Source organism: Choloepus didactylus, chromosome X, assembly GCF_015220235.1.
Source record: "Choloepus didactylus isolate mChoDid1 chromosome X, mChoDid1.pri, whole genome shotgun sequence".
Lineage (NCBI taxonomy): Eukaryota > Metazoa > Chordata > Mammalia > Pilosa > Megalonychidae > Choloepus > Choloepus didactylus.
In genome coordinates, this window is record NC_051334.1 from 55,603,158 (window position 1) to 55,617,891 (window position 14,734).

At 39.0% G+C, this 14,734-nt stretch overlaps 1 protein-coding gene across 1 annotated transcript; it reads right to left on the minus strand.

Annotated features, from left to right (window-relative positions):
- Nucleotides 1–12,527: 12,527 nt before the first annotated feature.
- LOC119522917 (guanine nucleotide exchange C9orf72 homolog) lies at nt 12,528–14,232 on the minus strand. The gene is given in 2 exon segments (XM_037821628.1): nt 12,528–13,258; nt 13,260–14,232. Coding segments are annotated over 2 exon segments (1,209 nt in total). The 5' UTR covers nt 14,115–14,232; the 3' UTR covers nt 12,528–12,904.
- Nucleotides 14,233–14,734: the final 502 nt, after the last annotated feature.

Here is a 14,734-nt window from a genome sequence, read left to right on the forward strand (position 1 = left end):
TTCACTGGACTACTTAGGAAAGCTCAGGAGTGGACACAGGTGCTGATACTCGGAGACACTTGGAAATACAGACAGAAGGACCTTTGGACATGCTAAGCTGGGAGATGGGGCTGAAGGATTGCCCTGGGGGGGCAGGGGGGACCCCCAGATGCTTGCAGAGAAACGCCCTGGGAGAAAGAAGCAAGGACACACAGGAGCTGAGAGAGAGGAGCAAAGACAGAACCCCAGAAACATTTTGGAGAAAGCCACTTTGAAACCAGAACCCAGGAGCAAAGGATCAGCAAATGCCAGCCAAGTGCCTTCCCAGCTGACAGAGGTATTCCGGATGCCATTGGCCTTTCCTCAGTGAAGGTATCCTCTTGTTGATACCTTAGTTTAGACACTTCTATGGCCTTAGAACTGTAAATCTGTAACCTAATAAACCCCCTTTATAAAAGCCAATCCATTTCTGGTATTTTGCATAATGGCAGCATTAGCAAACCAGAACAGATACATTCATGCAAGGTTGAAGGACAAAACATGCATGGGAATGATAAACTCAAAATTCAAGACAATGGCAACTTGTGAAGGAAAAGGAATGCACCTGGGGAATGATACAGAGGGGGATTCAACTATATCCTTAATCCTTTACTTTTTAAAACTTAAATCTGATTTAAATATGGAAAAACGGGAAGCTTTGCTAGAATGGGGTGTGTGTGGTATATTTTTCTCTATATAACTATACATATATAACTATATATATATATATATATATATATATAATATATAAACATTTTTAAAGCAAAACAAATATGAGGGATTTTTATCATCACCTTGCCTGTGGTAGATTGAATTATGTACACCAACAGATACATGTTCTGAATATTAATCCATATTCCTGTGGGTACTTCGAAGATAATTTATTTACAGTGTAACCCAACTGAATCAGTATGGACGTTACTCCGTATTACTGGAGCCCTTTAAAAACAGAAGAAATTCAGACCCACTCAGTCACAAAAGAGCACAGAGAGAAGACAGAAGTCAGTGGAAACTGGAAGAGCAGATACAAGGAAAGAGAATTCACCATGTGATGGGAGGTAGAGATGTAAGCCAAGGAACACCAAAGATTGTGGCATGCCAGCACCAGAATGGTATGCTTTGGGGAGAAAGCATGGTCTTGCTAAAGCCTTGATTTTGGAATTCTAGCCTTCCAAATCATGAGTCAGTGAATTCCACTTGTTAAGCCAACCCATTGTCATAGCAGCTTAGCAAAACAAGACATTGCCCTAGCTTAGTTCTTTCTATTGTTCACTCTGACATAGTGTCAGGAAACAATAAATTTTGGAATTGACAGCTGCTTCAAATCCTTTTTGTATGATAGTGATATATATGCCAAAACTCAAAAATTTTTTTCGTTGCATTTTTATTTTGAAATAATTTCAACCTTATGGGACAGCTGCAAAAATATTATAAAATGATACTGATAAGAAGAAATAGAAGACCTCAACAAACCAATCACAAGCAAAGAGATCCAATCAGTCATCAAAAAGCTTCCCACAAATAAAAGCCCAGGGCCAGATGGCTTCACAGGGGAATTCTACCAAACTTTCCAAAAAGAACTGACACCAATCTTACATAAACTCTTTCAAAAAATTGAAGAAAATGGAACACTACCTGTACCGGTTTGTATATATTATGTCCCCCAGAAAAAGCCATGTTCTTTGATGCAATCTTGTGGGGGCAGACACATTAGTGGGGATTAAGTTGGAATGTTTGGATTAGGTTGTTTCCATGGAAATGCACCCCACCCAATTGTGGGTGATAACTCTGACTGGATAATTTCCATGGAGGTGTGGTCCTGCCCATTCAGCATGGGCCTTGATTAGTTTACTGGAGCACTATATAAGCTCAGACAGAAGGAGCAGGCTTTCTACAGCCAAGAGGGACACTCTGAAGAATGCCCAGGAGCTGAGAGAGGAGCTGCAGATGAGAGACAATTTGAAGACGGCCATTGAAAGCAGACTCTTGCTCCGGAGAAGCTAAGAGAGGACAAACGCCCAAGAGCAACTGAGAGTGACATTTTGAGGATGAACTGTGGACTAGAGAGGAACGTCCTGGGAGAAAGCCATTTTGAAACCAGAACTTGGAGCAGATGCCAGCCACGTGCCTCCCCAGCTAACAGAGGTTTTCCGGATGCCAATGGCCATCCTCCAGTGAAGGTACCCTATTGCTGATATGTTACCTTGGACACTTTATGGCCTTAAGACTGTAACTGTGTAACCAAATAAACCCCCTTTATAAAAGCCAATCCAGGAGGTGGGGCAAGATGGCAGACTGGTGAGCTGTATGTTTTAGTTACTCCTCCAGGAAAGTAGGTAGAAAGCCAGGAACTGCGTGGACTGGACACCACAGAGCAATCTGACTTTGGGCATACTTCATACAACACTCATGAAAATGTGGAACTGCTGAGATCAGTGAAATCTGTAAGTTTTTGCGGCCAGGGGACCCACGCCCCTCCCTGCCAGGCTCAGTCCCGTGGGAGGAGGGGCTGTCAGCTCCGGGAAGGACAAGGGAGAACTGCAGTGGCAGCCCTTATCGGAAACTCATTCTACTGATCCAAATTCCAACCATAGATAGACTGAGACCAGACACCAGAGAATCTGAGAGCAGCCAGCCCAGCAGAGAGGAGACAGGCACAGAAAAAAAACAACACGAAAAACTCCAAAATAAAAGCGGAGGATTTTTGGAGTTCTGGTGAACATAGAAAGGGGAAGAGCCCTGAGGCGCATATGCAAATCCCGAAGAAAAGCTGATCTCTCTGCCCTGTGGACCTTTCCTTAATGGCCCTGGTTGCTTTGTCTCTTAGCATTTCAATAGCCCATTAGATCTCTGAGGAGGGCCCTTTTTTTTTTTTTTTTTAATCCTTTTTTCTTTTTCTAAAACAATTACTCTAAGAAGCCCAATACAGAAAGCTTCAAAGACCTGCAATTTGGGCAGGTCAAGTCAAGAGCAGAACTAGGAGAGCTCTGAGACAAAACGCAATAATCCAGTGGCTGAGAAAATTCACTAAACACCACAACTTCCCAAGAAAAGGGGGGTGTCCGCTCACAGCCATCATCCTGGTGGACAGGAAACACTCCTGCCCATCGCCAGCCCCATAGCCCAGAACTGCCCCAGACAACCCAGTGTGATGGAAGTGCTTCAAATAACAGGCACATACCACAAAACTGGGCGTGGACATTAGCCTTCCCTGCAACCTCAGCTGATTGTCCCAGAGTTGGGAAGGTAGAGCAGTGTGAATTAACAAAGCCCCATTCAGCCATCATTTCAGCAGACTGGGAGCCTCCCTACACAGCCCAGCAGCCCAGAACTGCCCTGGGGGGACGGCACTCACCTGTGACATAGCACAGTCATCCCTCAACAGAGGACCAGGGGGTGCACGGCCTGGAAGAGGGGCCCACTTGCAAGTCTCAGGAGCCATACGCCAATACCAAGGACTTGTGGGTCAGTGGCAGAGACAAACCGTGGCAGGACTGAACTGAAGGATTAGACTATTGCAGCAGCCTTAAAACTCTAGGATCACCAGGGAGATTTGATTGTTAGAGCCACCCCCCCCTCCCGGACTGCCCAGAAACACGCCCCATATACAGGGCAGGCAACACCAACTACACACGCAAGCTTGGTACACCAATTGTACCCCACAAGACTCACTCCCCCACTCACCAAAAAGGCTAAGCAGGGGAGAACTGGCTTGTGGAGTACAGGTGGCTCGTGGACGCCACCTGCTGGTTAGTTAGAGAAAGTGTACTCCACGAAGCTGTAGATCTGATAAATTAGAGATAAGGATTTCAATTGGTCTACAAATCGTAAAAGAACCCTATCAAGTTCAGCAAATGCCACGAGGCCAAAAACAACAGAAAATTATAAAGCATATGAAAAAACCAGACGATATGGATAACCCAAGCCCAAGCACCCAAACCAAAAGATCAGAAGACACACAGGACCTAGAGCAGCTACTCAAAGAACTAAAGATGAACAATGAGACCATAGTACGGGATATGAAGGAAATCAAGAAGACCCTAGAAGAGCATAAAGAAGACATTGCAAGACTAAATAAAAAAAATGGATGATCTTATGGAAATTAAAGAAACTGTTGACCAAATTAAAAAGATTCTGGACACTCATAGTACAAGACTAGAGGAAGTTGAACAACGAATCAGTGACCTGGAAGATGACAGAATGGAAAATGAAAGCATAAAAGAAAGAATGGGGGAAAAAATTGAAAAAATCGAAATGGACCTCAGGGATATGATAGATAATATGAAACGTCCAAATATAAGACTCATTGGTGTCCCAGAAGGGGAAGAAAAGGGTAAAGGTCTAGGAAGAGTATTCAAAGAAATTGTTGGGGAAAACTTCCCAAATCTTGTAAACAACATAAATACACAAATCATAAATGCTCAGCGAACTCCAAATAGAATAAATCCAAAAAAACCCACTCCGAGACATATACTGATCACACTGTCAAACATAGAAGAGAAGGAGCAAGTTCTGAAAGCAGCAAGAGAAAAGCAATTCACCACATACAAAGGAAACAGCATAAGACTAAGTAGTGACTACTCAGCAGCCACCATGGAGGCGAGAAGGCAGTGGCACGATATCTTTAAAATTCTGAGTGAGAGGAATTTCCAGCCAAGAATACTTTATCCAGCAAAGCTCTCCTTCAAATTTGAGGGAGAGCTTAAATTTTTCACAGACAAAGAAATGCTGAGAGAATTTGCTAACAAGAGACCTGCCCTACTGGAGATACTAAAGGGAGCCCTACAGACAGAGAAACAAAGACAGGACAGAGAGACTTGGAGAAAGGTTCAGTACTAAAGAGATTCGGTATGGGTACAATAAAGGATATTAATAGAGAGAGGGAAAAATATGGCAAACATAATCCAAAGGATAAGATGGCCGATTCAAGAAATGCCTTCACGGTTTTAACGTTGAATGTAAATGGATTAAACTCCCCAATTAAAAGATATAGATTCGCAGAATGGATCAAAAAAAATGAACCATCAATATGTTGCATACAAGAGACTCATCTTAGACACAGGGACACAAAGAAACTGAAAGTGAAAGGATGGAAAAAAATATTTCATGCAAGCTACAGCCAAAAGAAAGCAGGTGTAGCAATATTAATCTCAGATAAAATAGACTTCAAATGCAGGGATGTTTTGAGAGACAAAGAAGGCCACTACATACTAATAAAAGGGGCAATTCAGCAAGAAGAAATAACAATTGTAAATGTCTATGCACCCAATCAAGGTGCCACAAAATACATGAGAGAAACACTGGAAAAACTAAAGGAAGCAATTGATGTTTCCACAATAATTGTGGGAGACTTCAACACATCACTCTCTCCTATAGATAGATCAACCAGACAGAAGACCAATAAGGAAATTGAAAACCCAAACAATCTGATAAATGAATTAGATTTAACAGATATATACAGGACATTACATCCCAAATCACCAGGATACACATACTTTTCTAGTGCTCATGGAACTTTCTCCAGAAGAGATCATATGCTGGGACATAAAACAAGCCTCAATAAATTTAAAAAGTTTGAAATTATTCAAAGCACATTCTCTGACCACAATGGAATACAATTAGAAGTCAATAACCATCAGAGACTTAGAAAATTCACAAATACCTGGAGGTTAAACAACACACTCCTAAACAATCAGTGGGTTAAAGAAGAAATAGCAAGAGAAATTGCTAAATATATAGAGACGAATGAAAATGAGAACACAACATACCAAAACCTATGGGATGCAGCAAAAGCAGTGCTAAGGGGGAAATTTATAGCACTAAACGCATATATTAAAAAGGAAGAAAGAGCCAAAATCAAAGAACTAATGGATCAACTGAAGAAGCTAGAAAATGAACAGCAAACCAATCCTAAACCAAGTACAAGAAAAGAAATAACAAGGATTAAAGCAGAAATAAATGACATAGAGAACAAAAAAACAAAAGAGAGGATAAACATCACCAAAAGTTGGTTCTTTGAGAAGATCAACAAGATTGACAAGCCCCTAGCTAGACTGACAAAATCAAAAAGAGAGAAGACCCATATAAACAAAATAATGAATGAAAAAGGTGACATAACTGCAGATCCTGAAGAAATTAAAAAAATTATAAGAGGATACTATGAACAACTGTATGGCAACAAACTGGATAATGTAGAGGAAATGGACAATTTCCTGGAAACATATGAACAACCTAGACTGACCAGAGAAGAAATAGAAGACCTCAATCAACCCATCACAAGCAAAGAGATCCAATCAGTCATCAAAAATCTTCCCACAAATAAATGCCCAGGGCCAGATGGCTTCACAGGGGAATTCTACCAAACTTTCCAGAAAGAACTGACACCAATCTTACTCAAACTCTTTCAAAACATTGAAGAAAAGGGAACACTACCTAACTCATTTTATGAAGCTAACATCAATCTAATACCAAAACCAGGCAAAGATGCTACAAAAAAGGAAAACTACCGGCCAATCTCCCTAATGAATATAGATGCAAAAATCCTCAACAAAATACTTGCAAATCGAATCCAAAGACACATTAAAAAAATCATACACCATGACCAAGTGGGGTTCATTCCAGGCATGCAAGGATGGTTCAACATAAGAAAATCAATCAATGTATTACAACACATTAACAAGTCAAAAGGGAAAAATCAATTGATCATCTCAATAGATGCTGAAAAAGCATTTGACAAAATCCAACATCCCTTTTTGATAAAAACACTTCAAAAGGTAGGAATTGAAGGAAACTTCCTCAACATGATAAAGAGCATATATGAAAAACCCACAGCCAGCATAGTACTCAATGGTGAGAGACTGAAAGCCTTCCCTCTAAGATCAGGAACAAGACAAGGATGCCCGCTGTCACCACTGTTATTCAACATTGTGCTGGAAGTGCTAGCCAGGGCAATCCGGCAAGACAAAGAAATAAAAGGCATCCAAATTGGAAAAGAAGAAGTAAAACTGTCATTGTTTGCAGATGATGTGATCTTATATCTAGAAAACCCTGAGAAATCGACGATACAGCTACTAGAGCTAATAAACAAATTTAGCAAAGTAGCAGGATACAAGATTAATGCACATAAGTCAGGAATGTTTCTATATGCTAGAAATGAACAAACTGAAGAGACACTCAAGAAAAAGATACCATTTTCAATAGCAACTAAAAAAATCAAGTACCTAGGAATAAACTTAACCAAAGATGTAAAAGACCTATACAAAGAAAACTACATAACTCTACTAAAAGAAATAGAAGGGGACCTTAAAAGATGGAAAAATATTCCATGTTCATGGATAGGAAGGCTAAATGTCATTAAGATGTCAATTCTACCCAAACTCATCTACAGATTCAATGCAATCCCAATCAAAATTCCAACAACCTACTTTGCAGACTTGGAAAAGCTAGTTATCAAATTTATTTGGAAAGGGAAGATGCCTCGAATTGCTAAAGACACTCTAAAAAAGAAAAACGAAGTGGGAGGACTTACACTCCCTGACTTTGAAGCTTATTATAAAGCCACAGTTGCCAAGACAGCATGGTACTGGCACAAAGATAGACATATAGATCAATGGAATCGAATTGAGAATTCAGAGATAGACCCTCAGATCTATGGCCGACTGATCTTTGATAAGGCCCCCAAAGTCACCGAACTGAGCCATAATGGTCTTTTCAACAAATGGGGCTGGGAGAGTTGGATATCCATATCCAAAAGAATGAAAGAGGACCCCTACCTCACCCCCTACACAAAAATTAACTCAAAATGGACCAAAGATCTCAATATAAAAGAAAGTACCATAAAACTCCTAGAAGATAATGTAGGAAAACATCTTCAAGACCTTGTATTAGGAGGCCACTTCCTAGACTTTACACCCAAAGCACAAGCAACAAAAGAGAAAATAGATAAATGGGAACTCCTCAAGCTTAGAAGTTTCTGCACCTCAAAGGAATTTCTCAAAAAGGTAAAGAGGCAGCCAACTCAATGGGAAAAAATTTTTGGAAACCATGTATCTGACAAAAGACTGATATCTTGCATATACAAAGAAATCCTACAACTCAATGACAATAGTACAGACAGCCCAATTATAAAATGGGCAAAAGATATGAAAAGACAGTTCTCTGAAGAGGAAATACAAATGACCAAGAAACACATGAAAAAATGTTCAGCTTCACTAGCTATTAGAGAGATGCAAATTAAGACCACAATGAGATACCATCTAACACCGGTTAGAATGGCTGCCATTAAACAAACAGGAAACTACAAATGCTGGAGGGGATGTGGAGAAATTGGAACTCTTATTCATTGTTGGTGGGACTGTATAATGGTTCAGCCACTCTGGAAGTCAGTCTGGCAGTTCCTTAGAAAACTAGATATAGAGCTACCATTCGATCCAGCGATTGCACTCCTCGGTATATACCCGGAAGATCGGAAAGCAGTGACACGAACAGATATCTGCACGCCAATGTTCATAGCAGCATTATTCACAATTGCCAAGAGATGGAAACAACCCAAATGTCCTTCAACAGATGAGTGGATAAATAAAATGTGGTATATACACACGATGGAATACTACGCGGCAGTAAGAAGGAACGATCTGGTGAAACATATGACAACATGGATGAACCTTGAAGACATAATGCTGAGCGAAATAAGCCAGGCACAAAAAGAGAAATATTATATGCTACCACTAATGTGAACTTTGAAAAATGTAAAACAAATGGTTTATAATGTAGAATGTAGGGGAACTAGCAGTAGAGAGCAATTAAGGAAGGGGGAACAATAATCCAGGAAGAACAGATAAGCTATTTAACGTTCTGGGGATGCCCAGAAATGACTATGGTCTGTTAATTTCTGATGGTTGTAGTAGGAACAAGTTCACTGAAATGTTGCTATATTATGTAACTTTCTTGGGGTAAAGTAGGAACATGTTGGAAGTTAAGCAGTTATCTTAGGTTAGTTGTCTTTTTCTTACTCCCTTGCTATGGTCTCTTTGAAATGCTCTTTTATTGTATGTTTGTTTTCTTTTTAACTTTTTTTTTCATACAGGTGATTTGAAAAAAGAAGGGAAAGTTAAAAAAAAAAAAAAAAAAAGAAAAAAGACAAACAAGGGGAAAAAAAAAAAAAAAAAAAAAAGATGTAGTGCCCCCTTGAGGAGCCTGTGGAGAATGCAGGGGTATTCGCCTACCCCACCTCCATGGTTGCTAACATGACCACAGACATAGGGGACTGGTGGTTTGATGGGTTGAGCCCTCTACCATAAGTTTTACCCTTGGGAAGACGGTTTGCTGCAAAGGAGAGGCTAGGCCTCCCTGTATTTGTGCCTAAGAGTCTCCTCCTGAATGCCTCTTTGTTGCTCAGATGTGGCCCTCTCTCTCTGGCTAAGCCAACTTGAAAGGTGAAATCACTGCCCTCCCCCCTACGTGGGATCAGACACCCAGGGAAGTGAATCTCCCTGGCAACGTGGAATATGACTCCCAGGGAGGAATGTAGACCTGGCACCGTGGGACGGAGAACATCTTCTTGACCAAAAGGGGGATGTGAAAGGAAATGAAATAAGCTTCAGTGGCAGAGAGATTCCAAAAGGAGCCGAGAGGTCACTCTGGTGGGCACTCTTATGCACACTTTAGACAACCCTTTTTAGGTTCTAAAGAATTGGGGTAGCTGGTGGTGGATACCTGAAACTATCAAACTACAACCCAGAACCCATGAATCTCGAAGACAGTTGTATAAAAATGTAGCTTATGAGGGGTGACAATGGGATTGGGAAAGCCATAAGGACCAAACACCACTTTGTCTAGTTTATGGATGGATGTGTAGAAAAGTAGGGGAAGGAAACAAACAGACAAAGGTACCCAGTGTTCTTTTTTACTTCAATTGCTCTTTTTCACTCTAATTATTATTCTTGTTATTTTTGTGTGTGTGCTAATGAAGGTGTCAGGGATTGATTTAGGTGATGAATGTACAACTATGTAATGGTACTGTAAACAATCGAAAGTACAATTTGTTTTGTATGACTGCGTGGTATGTGAATATATCTCAATAAAATGATGATTTAAAAAAAAAAAAAAAAAAAAAAAAAAAGAAATAAAAGGCATCCAAATTGGAAAAGAAGAAGTAAAACTCTCATTGTTTGCAGATGATATGATCTTATATCTAGAAAACCCTGAGAAATCGACGATACAGCTACTAGAGCTAATAAACAAATTTAGCAAAGTAGCGGGATACAAGATTAATGCATATAAGTCAGTAATGTTTCTATATGCTAGAAATGAACAAACTGAAGAGACACTCAAGAAAAAGATACCATTTTCAATAGCAACTAAAAAAATCAAGTACCTAGGAATAAACTTAACCAAAGATGTAAAAGACCTATACAAAGAAAACTACATAACTCTACTAAAAGAAATAGAAGGGGACCTTAAAAGATGGAAAAATATTCCATGTTCATGGATAGGAAGGCTAAATGTCATTAAGATGTCAATTCTACCCAAACTCATCTACAGATTCAATGCAATCCCAATCAAAATTCCAACAACCTACTTTGTAGACTTGGAAAAGCTAGTTATCAAATTTATTTGGAAAGGGAAGATGCCTCGAATTGCTAAAGACACTCTAAAATAGAAAAACGAAGTGGGAGGACTTACACTCCCTGACTTTGAAGCTTATTATAAAGCCACAGTTGCCAAAACAGCATGGTACTGGCACAAAGATAGACATATAGATCAATGGAATCGAATTGAGAATTCAGAGATAGACCCTCAGATCTATGGCCGACTGATCTTTGATAAGGCCCCCAAAGTCACTGAACTGAGTCATAATGGTCTTTTCAACAAATGGGGCTGGGAGAGTTGGATATCCATATCCAAAAGAATGAAAGAGGACCCCTACCTCACCCCCTACACAAAAATTAACTCAAAATGGACCAAAGATCTCAATATAAAAGAAAGTACCATAAAACTCCTAGAAGATAACGTAGGAAAACATCTTCAAGACCTTGTATTAGGCGGCCACTTCCTAGACTTTACACCCAAAGCACAAGCAACAAAAGAGAAAATAGATAAATGGGAACCCCTCAAGCTTAGAAGTTTCTGCACCTCAAAGGAATTTCTCTTTTTTTTTTTTTTTTTTTTTTTTTTCAAAATTTCAAATTTAGTTTATTTAAAATTTCCCATCTAGGAGAAATGATATATAAGAATGTTTACACATGCTTTAATAACTTATTTCACTGTACAATTTGCATTCTGTGAACAGTAGAATAAAACCAACAAAAGAAAATGATTTAGTCAGCACTTAAATAACAATCTATTGTATATAAAGTCTTGAGTAAATTGATACCCTGCAAGATGGTCTCTATAATTTTTTCATGACTTTGAGCTATTGCGCATCAGTTATCTACTTCAGTATATGTCTAAACATCAAGACATCTACACCTTTGTTATTAGCGATGGGAAAGTTACTATGACCTCTCAGGATAGAATGTGTTCTTTTTGGTTAAATTTGGTGGGCAACGACACGCAACTCTATAACTTTTATCCATTTCTTACATTTTTTCCCTCTATTACTTCCACAATTTCAAATAAAAATATTAATCTGTGTTTGTGTACAGTACATCATTACTGTTCTAGCACAGAATTATGTTCATCAGTTATTTTATAGCTAGCAAAATGGTCCAAACATATTAAGGAAACAAAAGAAGCAGAGTACTTAGTTCTGCCAAAGTGGCACCTAGTAAAGTACCACTTCAGCAAAGCTTCTCCTGCTATTCCTCATGATGTGGGCAAAGAGACATGCAAACAACTTCAAAAATATGGGCAGAAACTTAAGGAAGATGACAAGAAACTGTTCTCTGTTTCTGAAAAAAGATCTTACTAGTTATTATATTCTGTATTACATTTTATATTTTATAATATTGGATTTAGAACAAATGCCAAATCAGTTACAGGGTAAGATTATGAAAGAGGTGTTTTCCTCTTGTTTTAGATGAAAATACCTGACCAGTGAAAGCTGAACTTCTTCTAAGTAATTACATTTTCCAAGGGAAAAAAAGGCACAGGAGGTAAACATTTCAATTTGGCTCAAAAGTAATAAAAATTAATTTAATTTAAAAAGTAGGCAACAACTAAAACACAAAGTCCAATTTCCTATATCTTCTTGGACAGAGTTCAACTATATAAGATAATTAACAACAACAACTATAAAAAAAAACACTCTGAATGATGTTCACCATCATCAGGGGACTGTCCATACTGACTGACATTTCTACATGGACTGAATCCTTAGGACTAAGTCTACAAAGTAAGATCTAATAATTAATTTTGAGTAAACCTCTGCTTGATCACTACTTTCTTTCTAAAGTTTAACCCAATTTCATGCTAACTTCCTTTCTGTGGAACTGAAAATGATTCAGATGCTCTAATTTTCAGTTGATTGCAAAACTATCAGACAAAAAAGAACACTAAAAGACGGAAAGTCAGCTAGTATTATATCTGTGAAACCTAACTCAAGATGTCACTTTCATATGTAAACCATGAATCATAAGTTTCAAAAAAACAGTAGTTGTGGTCAAGTTTATATCCTATTGTCATTCTATCTTTAAAATATAGCAGTAACATTTATTATAATTGTAAACATGTCTGTATCCCGAGAGAGTACATCTAGGAAAAGAGGCAATCATTTTAATGATGCCCCTGACATTCCCTTACAGTCTTGTGACAACTGTAGTGAAATTAATCTTAACTACAATTGCTGAGTAGGACTCTGAGGCATGACCAGAGAGAATGTTTCTCACACCACTGAACTGCTTTGGTAGCAATTATGATTGTGATGAACTACACATAAGTTACACATTTAAAAGGTCATTAGAACATCTCTTTCTTGTACACTAGTGTAGAAAGGCCTTCCAAAGATAAATGAGTGTAGGCCTGGTTTAATTTTTTCAGCTAGAGCCATTATTATGTTAAGATCACCCTCTGCTGCTAAATCAAGGTCTGTTTTCAGGTTCCGAAGAGATTTAAAGGGCTTTTTACCCTTCTGCGTATCATCTTCTATATATTTTATTAGTGTCAAGGCTTTTCTGTGAAGGACAAGTAGAAACTGTGCAAGAAAAGTACTCCTGAGAGATAAACCTGGTTTCAAATGAAAGACCTGATCCAGAAAGGCTTTTACTAGAGTGTCTCTGTGCAAGACATCTTGAAAAACATTCCTTTAGTAGACCTTGTACAAAGAGTCCTGACTCATATTTAAATGAAGATTCAGCTTCACATAATCTGGAGCATTTTCTCTCTGCTGGAGTCAGAAAAAGGCATAACGTTTTCACTATCTTATTTACTTTCTCTGCACTGCTACCTACTACTACAGAACAGCCACAGGTTTGCAGGTGTGAGCTAATGGCATTGAGAAGGAAGCCTTCATGACAACTGTCACCAATATCATCATCATTGAGTACTGTATCAGTTATATCTATTTCTTCAGGAACACTGTGTGATTTCATAGATGAAAGCAGTTCCATTACAGGAATTACTTCACCAGTAAGCATTGGAATAATGCTCTGACCCTGATCTTCCATTCTCTCTGTGCCTTCTAAAACAATCTTCTGGACATTTTCTTGCCTTTCCTTATGCATCCATATCCTTCCTTTCCGGATAATGTGTGTTAATCTGTCAACACACACTCTGTGAAGTGGGAGGTAGAAGCTAAGTTCTGTCTGTGGAAGTATAATTGATAGTCCATATGTACTCCTATCACCATTCCAGTTTCCATCGAAGATTAGTGAAACAATAATTACTCCTTTTTCTGACAAGACAAAAAACTTTACATCTATAGCCCCGCTCTCTGCATTTCGAAGGATTTCCCCATTTAAGGTGTGGTTAGCAAGAAAAGTTATTTCTCCATCGCTGAGTAGGACCTGTTCTGTTTTTGGAGCCCAAATGTGCCTCACTCTAGGACCAAGAATGTTGTCCCAGTAAGCAAAGGTAGCGGCTAATAAAGGCGATTCACCACTTAAAGCAATCTCTGTCTTGGCAACTGCTGGAGATGGTGGTGGACAGAGTGTCGACATCACTGCATACCAACTGTTTCATTATCCAAATGCTCCAGAGATACCCCAAACAGCAGCTTGCGGGCGGGATCCTCACTCGCCTACTCGCCACGCCAGATCTTCAACACTCGCGGGCGTAGAAACCGCAACCAATATAAAAGAAAGTACCATAAAACTCCTAGAAGATAATGTAGGAAAACATCTTCAAGACCTTGTATTAGGAGGCCACTTCCTAGACTTTACACCCAAAGCACAAGCAACAAAAGAGAAAATAGATAAATGGGAACCCCTCAAGCTTAGAAGTTTCTGCACCTCAAAGGAATTTCTCAAAAAGGTAAAGAGGCAGCCAACTCAATGGGAAAAAATTTTTGGAAACCATGTATCTGACAAAAGACTGATATCTTGCATATACAAAGAAATCCTACAACTCAATGACAATAGTACAGACAGCCCAATTATAAAATGGGCAAAAGATATGAAAAGACAGTTCTCTGAAGAGGAAATACAAATGGCCAAGAAACACATGAAAAAATGTTCAGCTTCACTAGCTATTAGAGAGATGCAAATTAAGACCATAATGAGATACCATCTAACACCGGTTAGAATGGCTGCCATTAAACAAACAGGAAACTACAAATGCT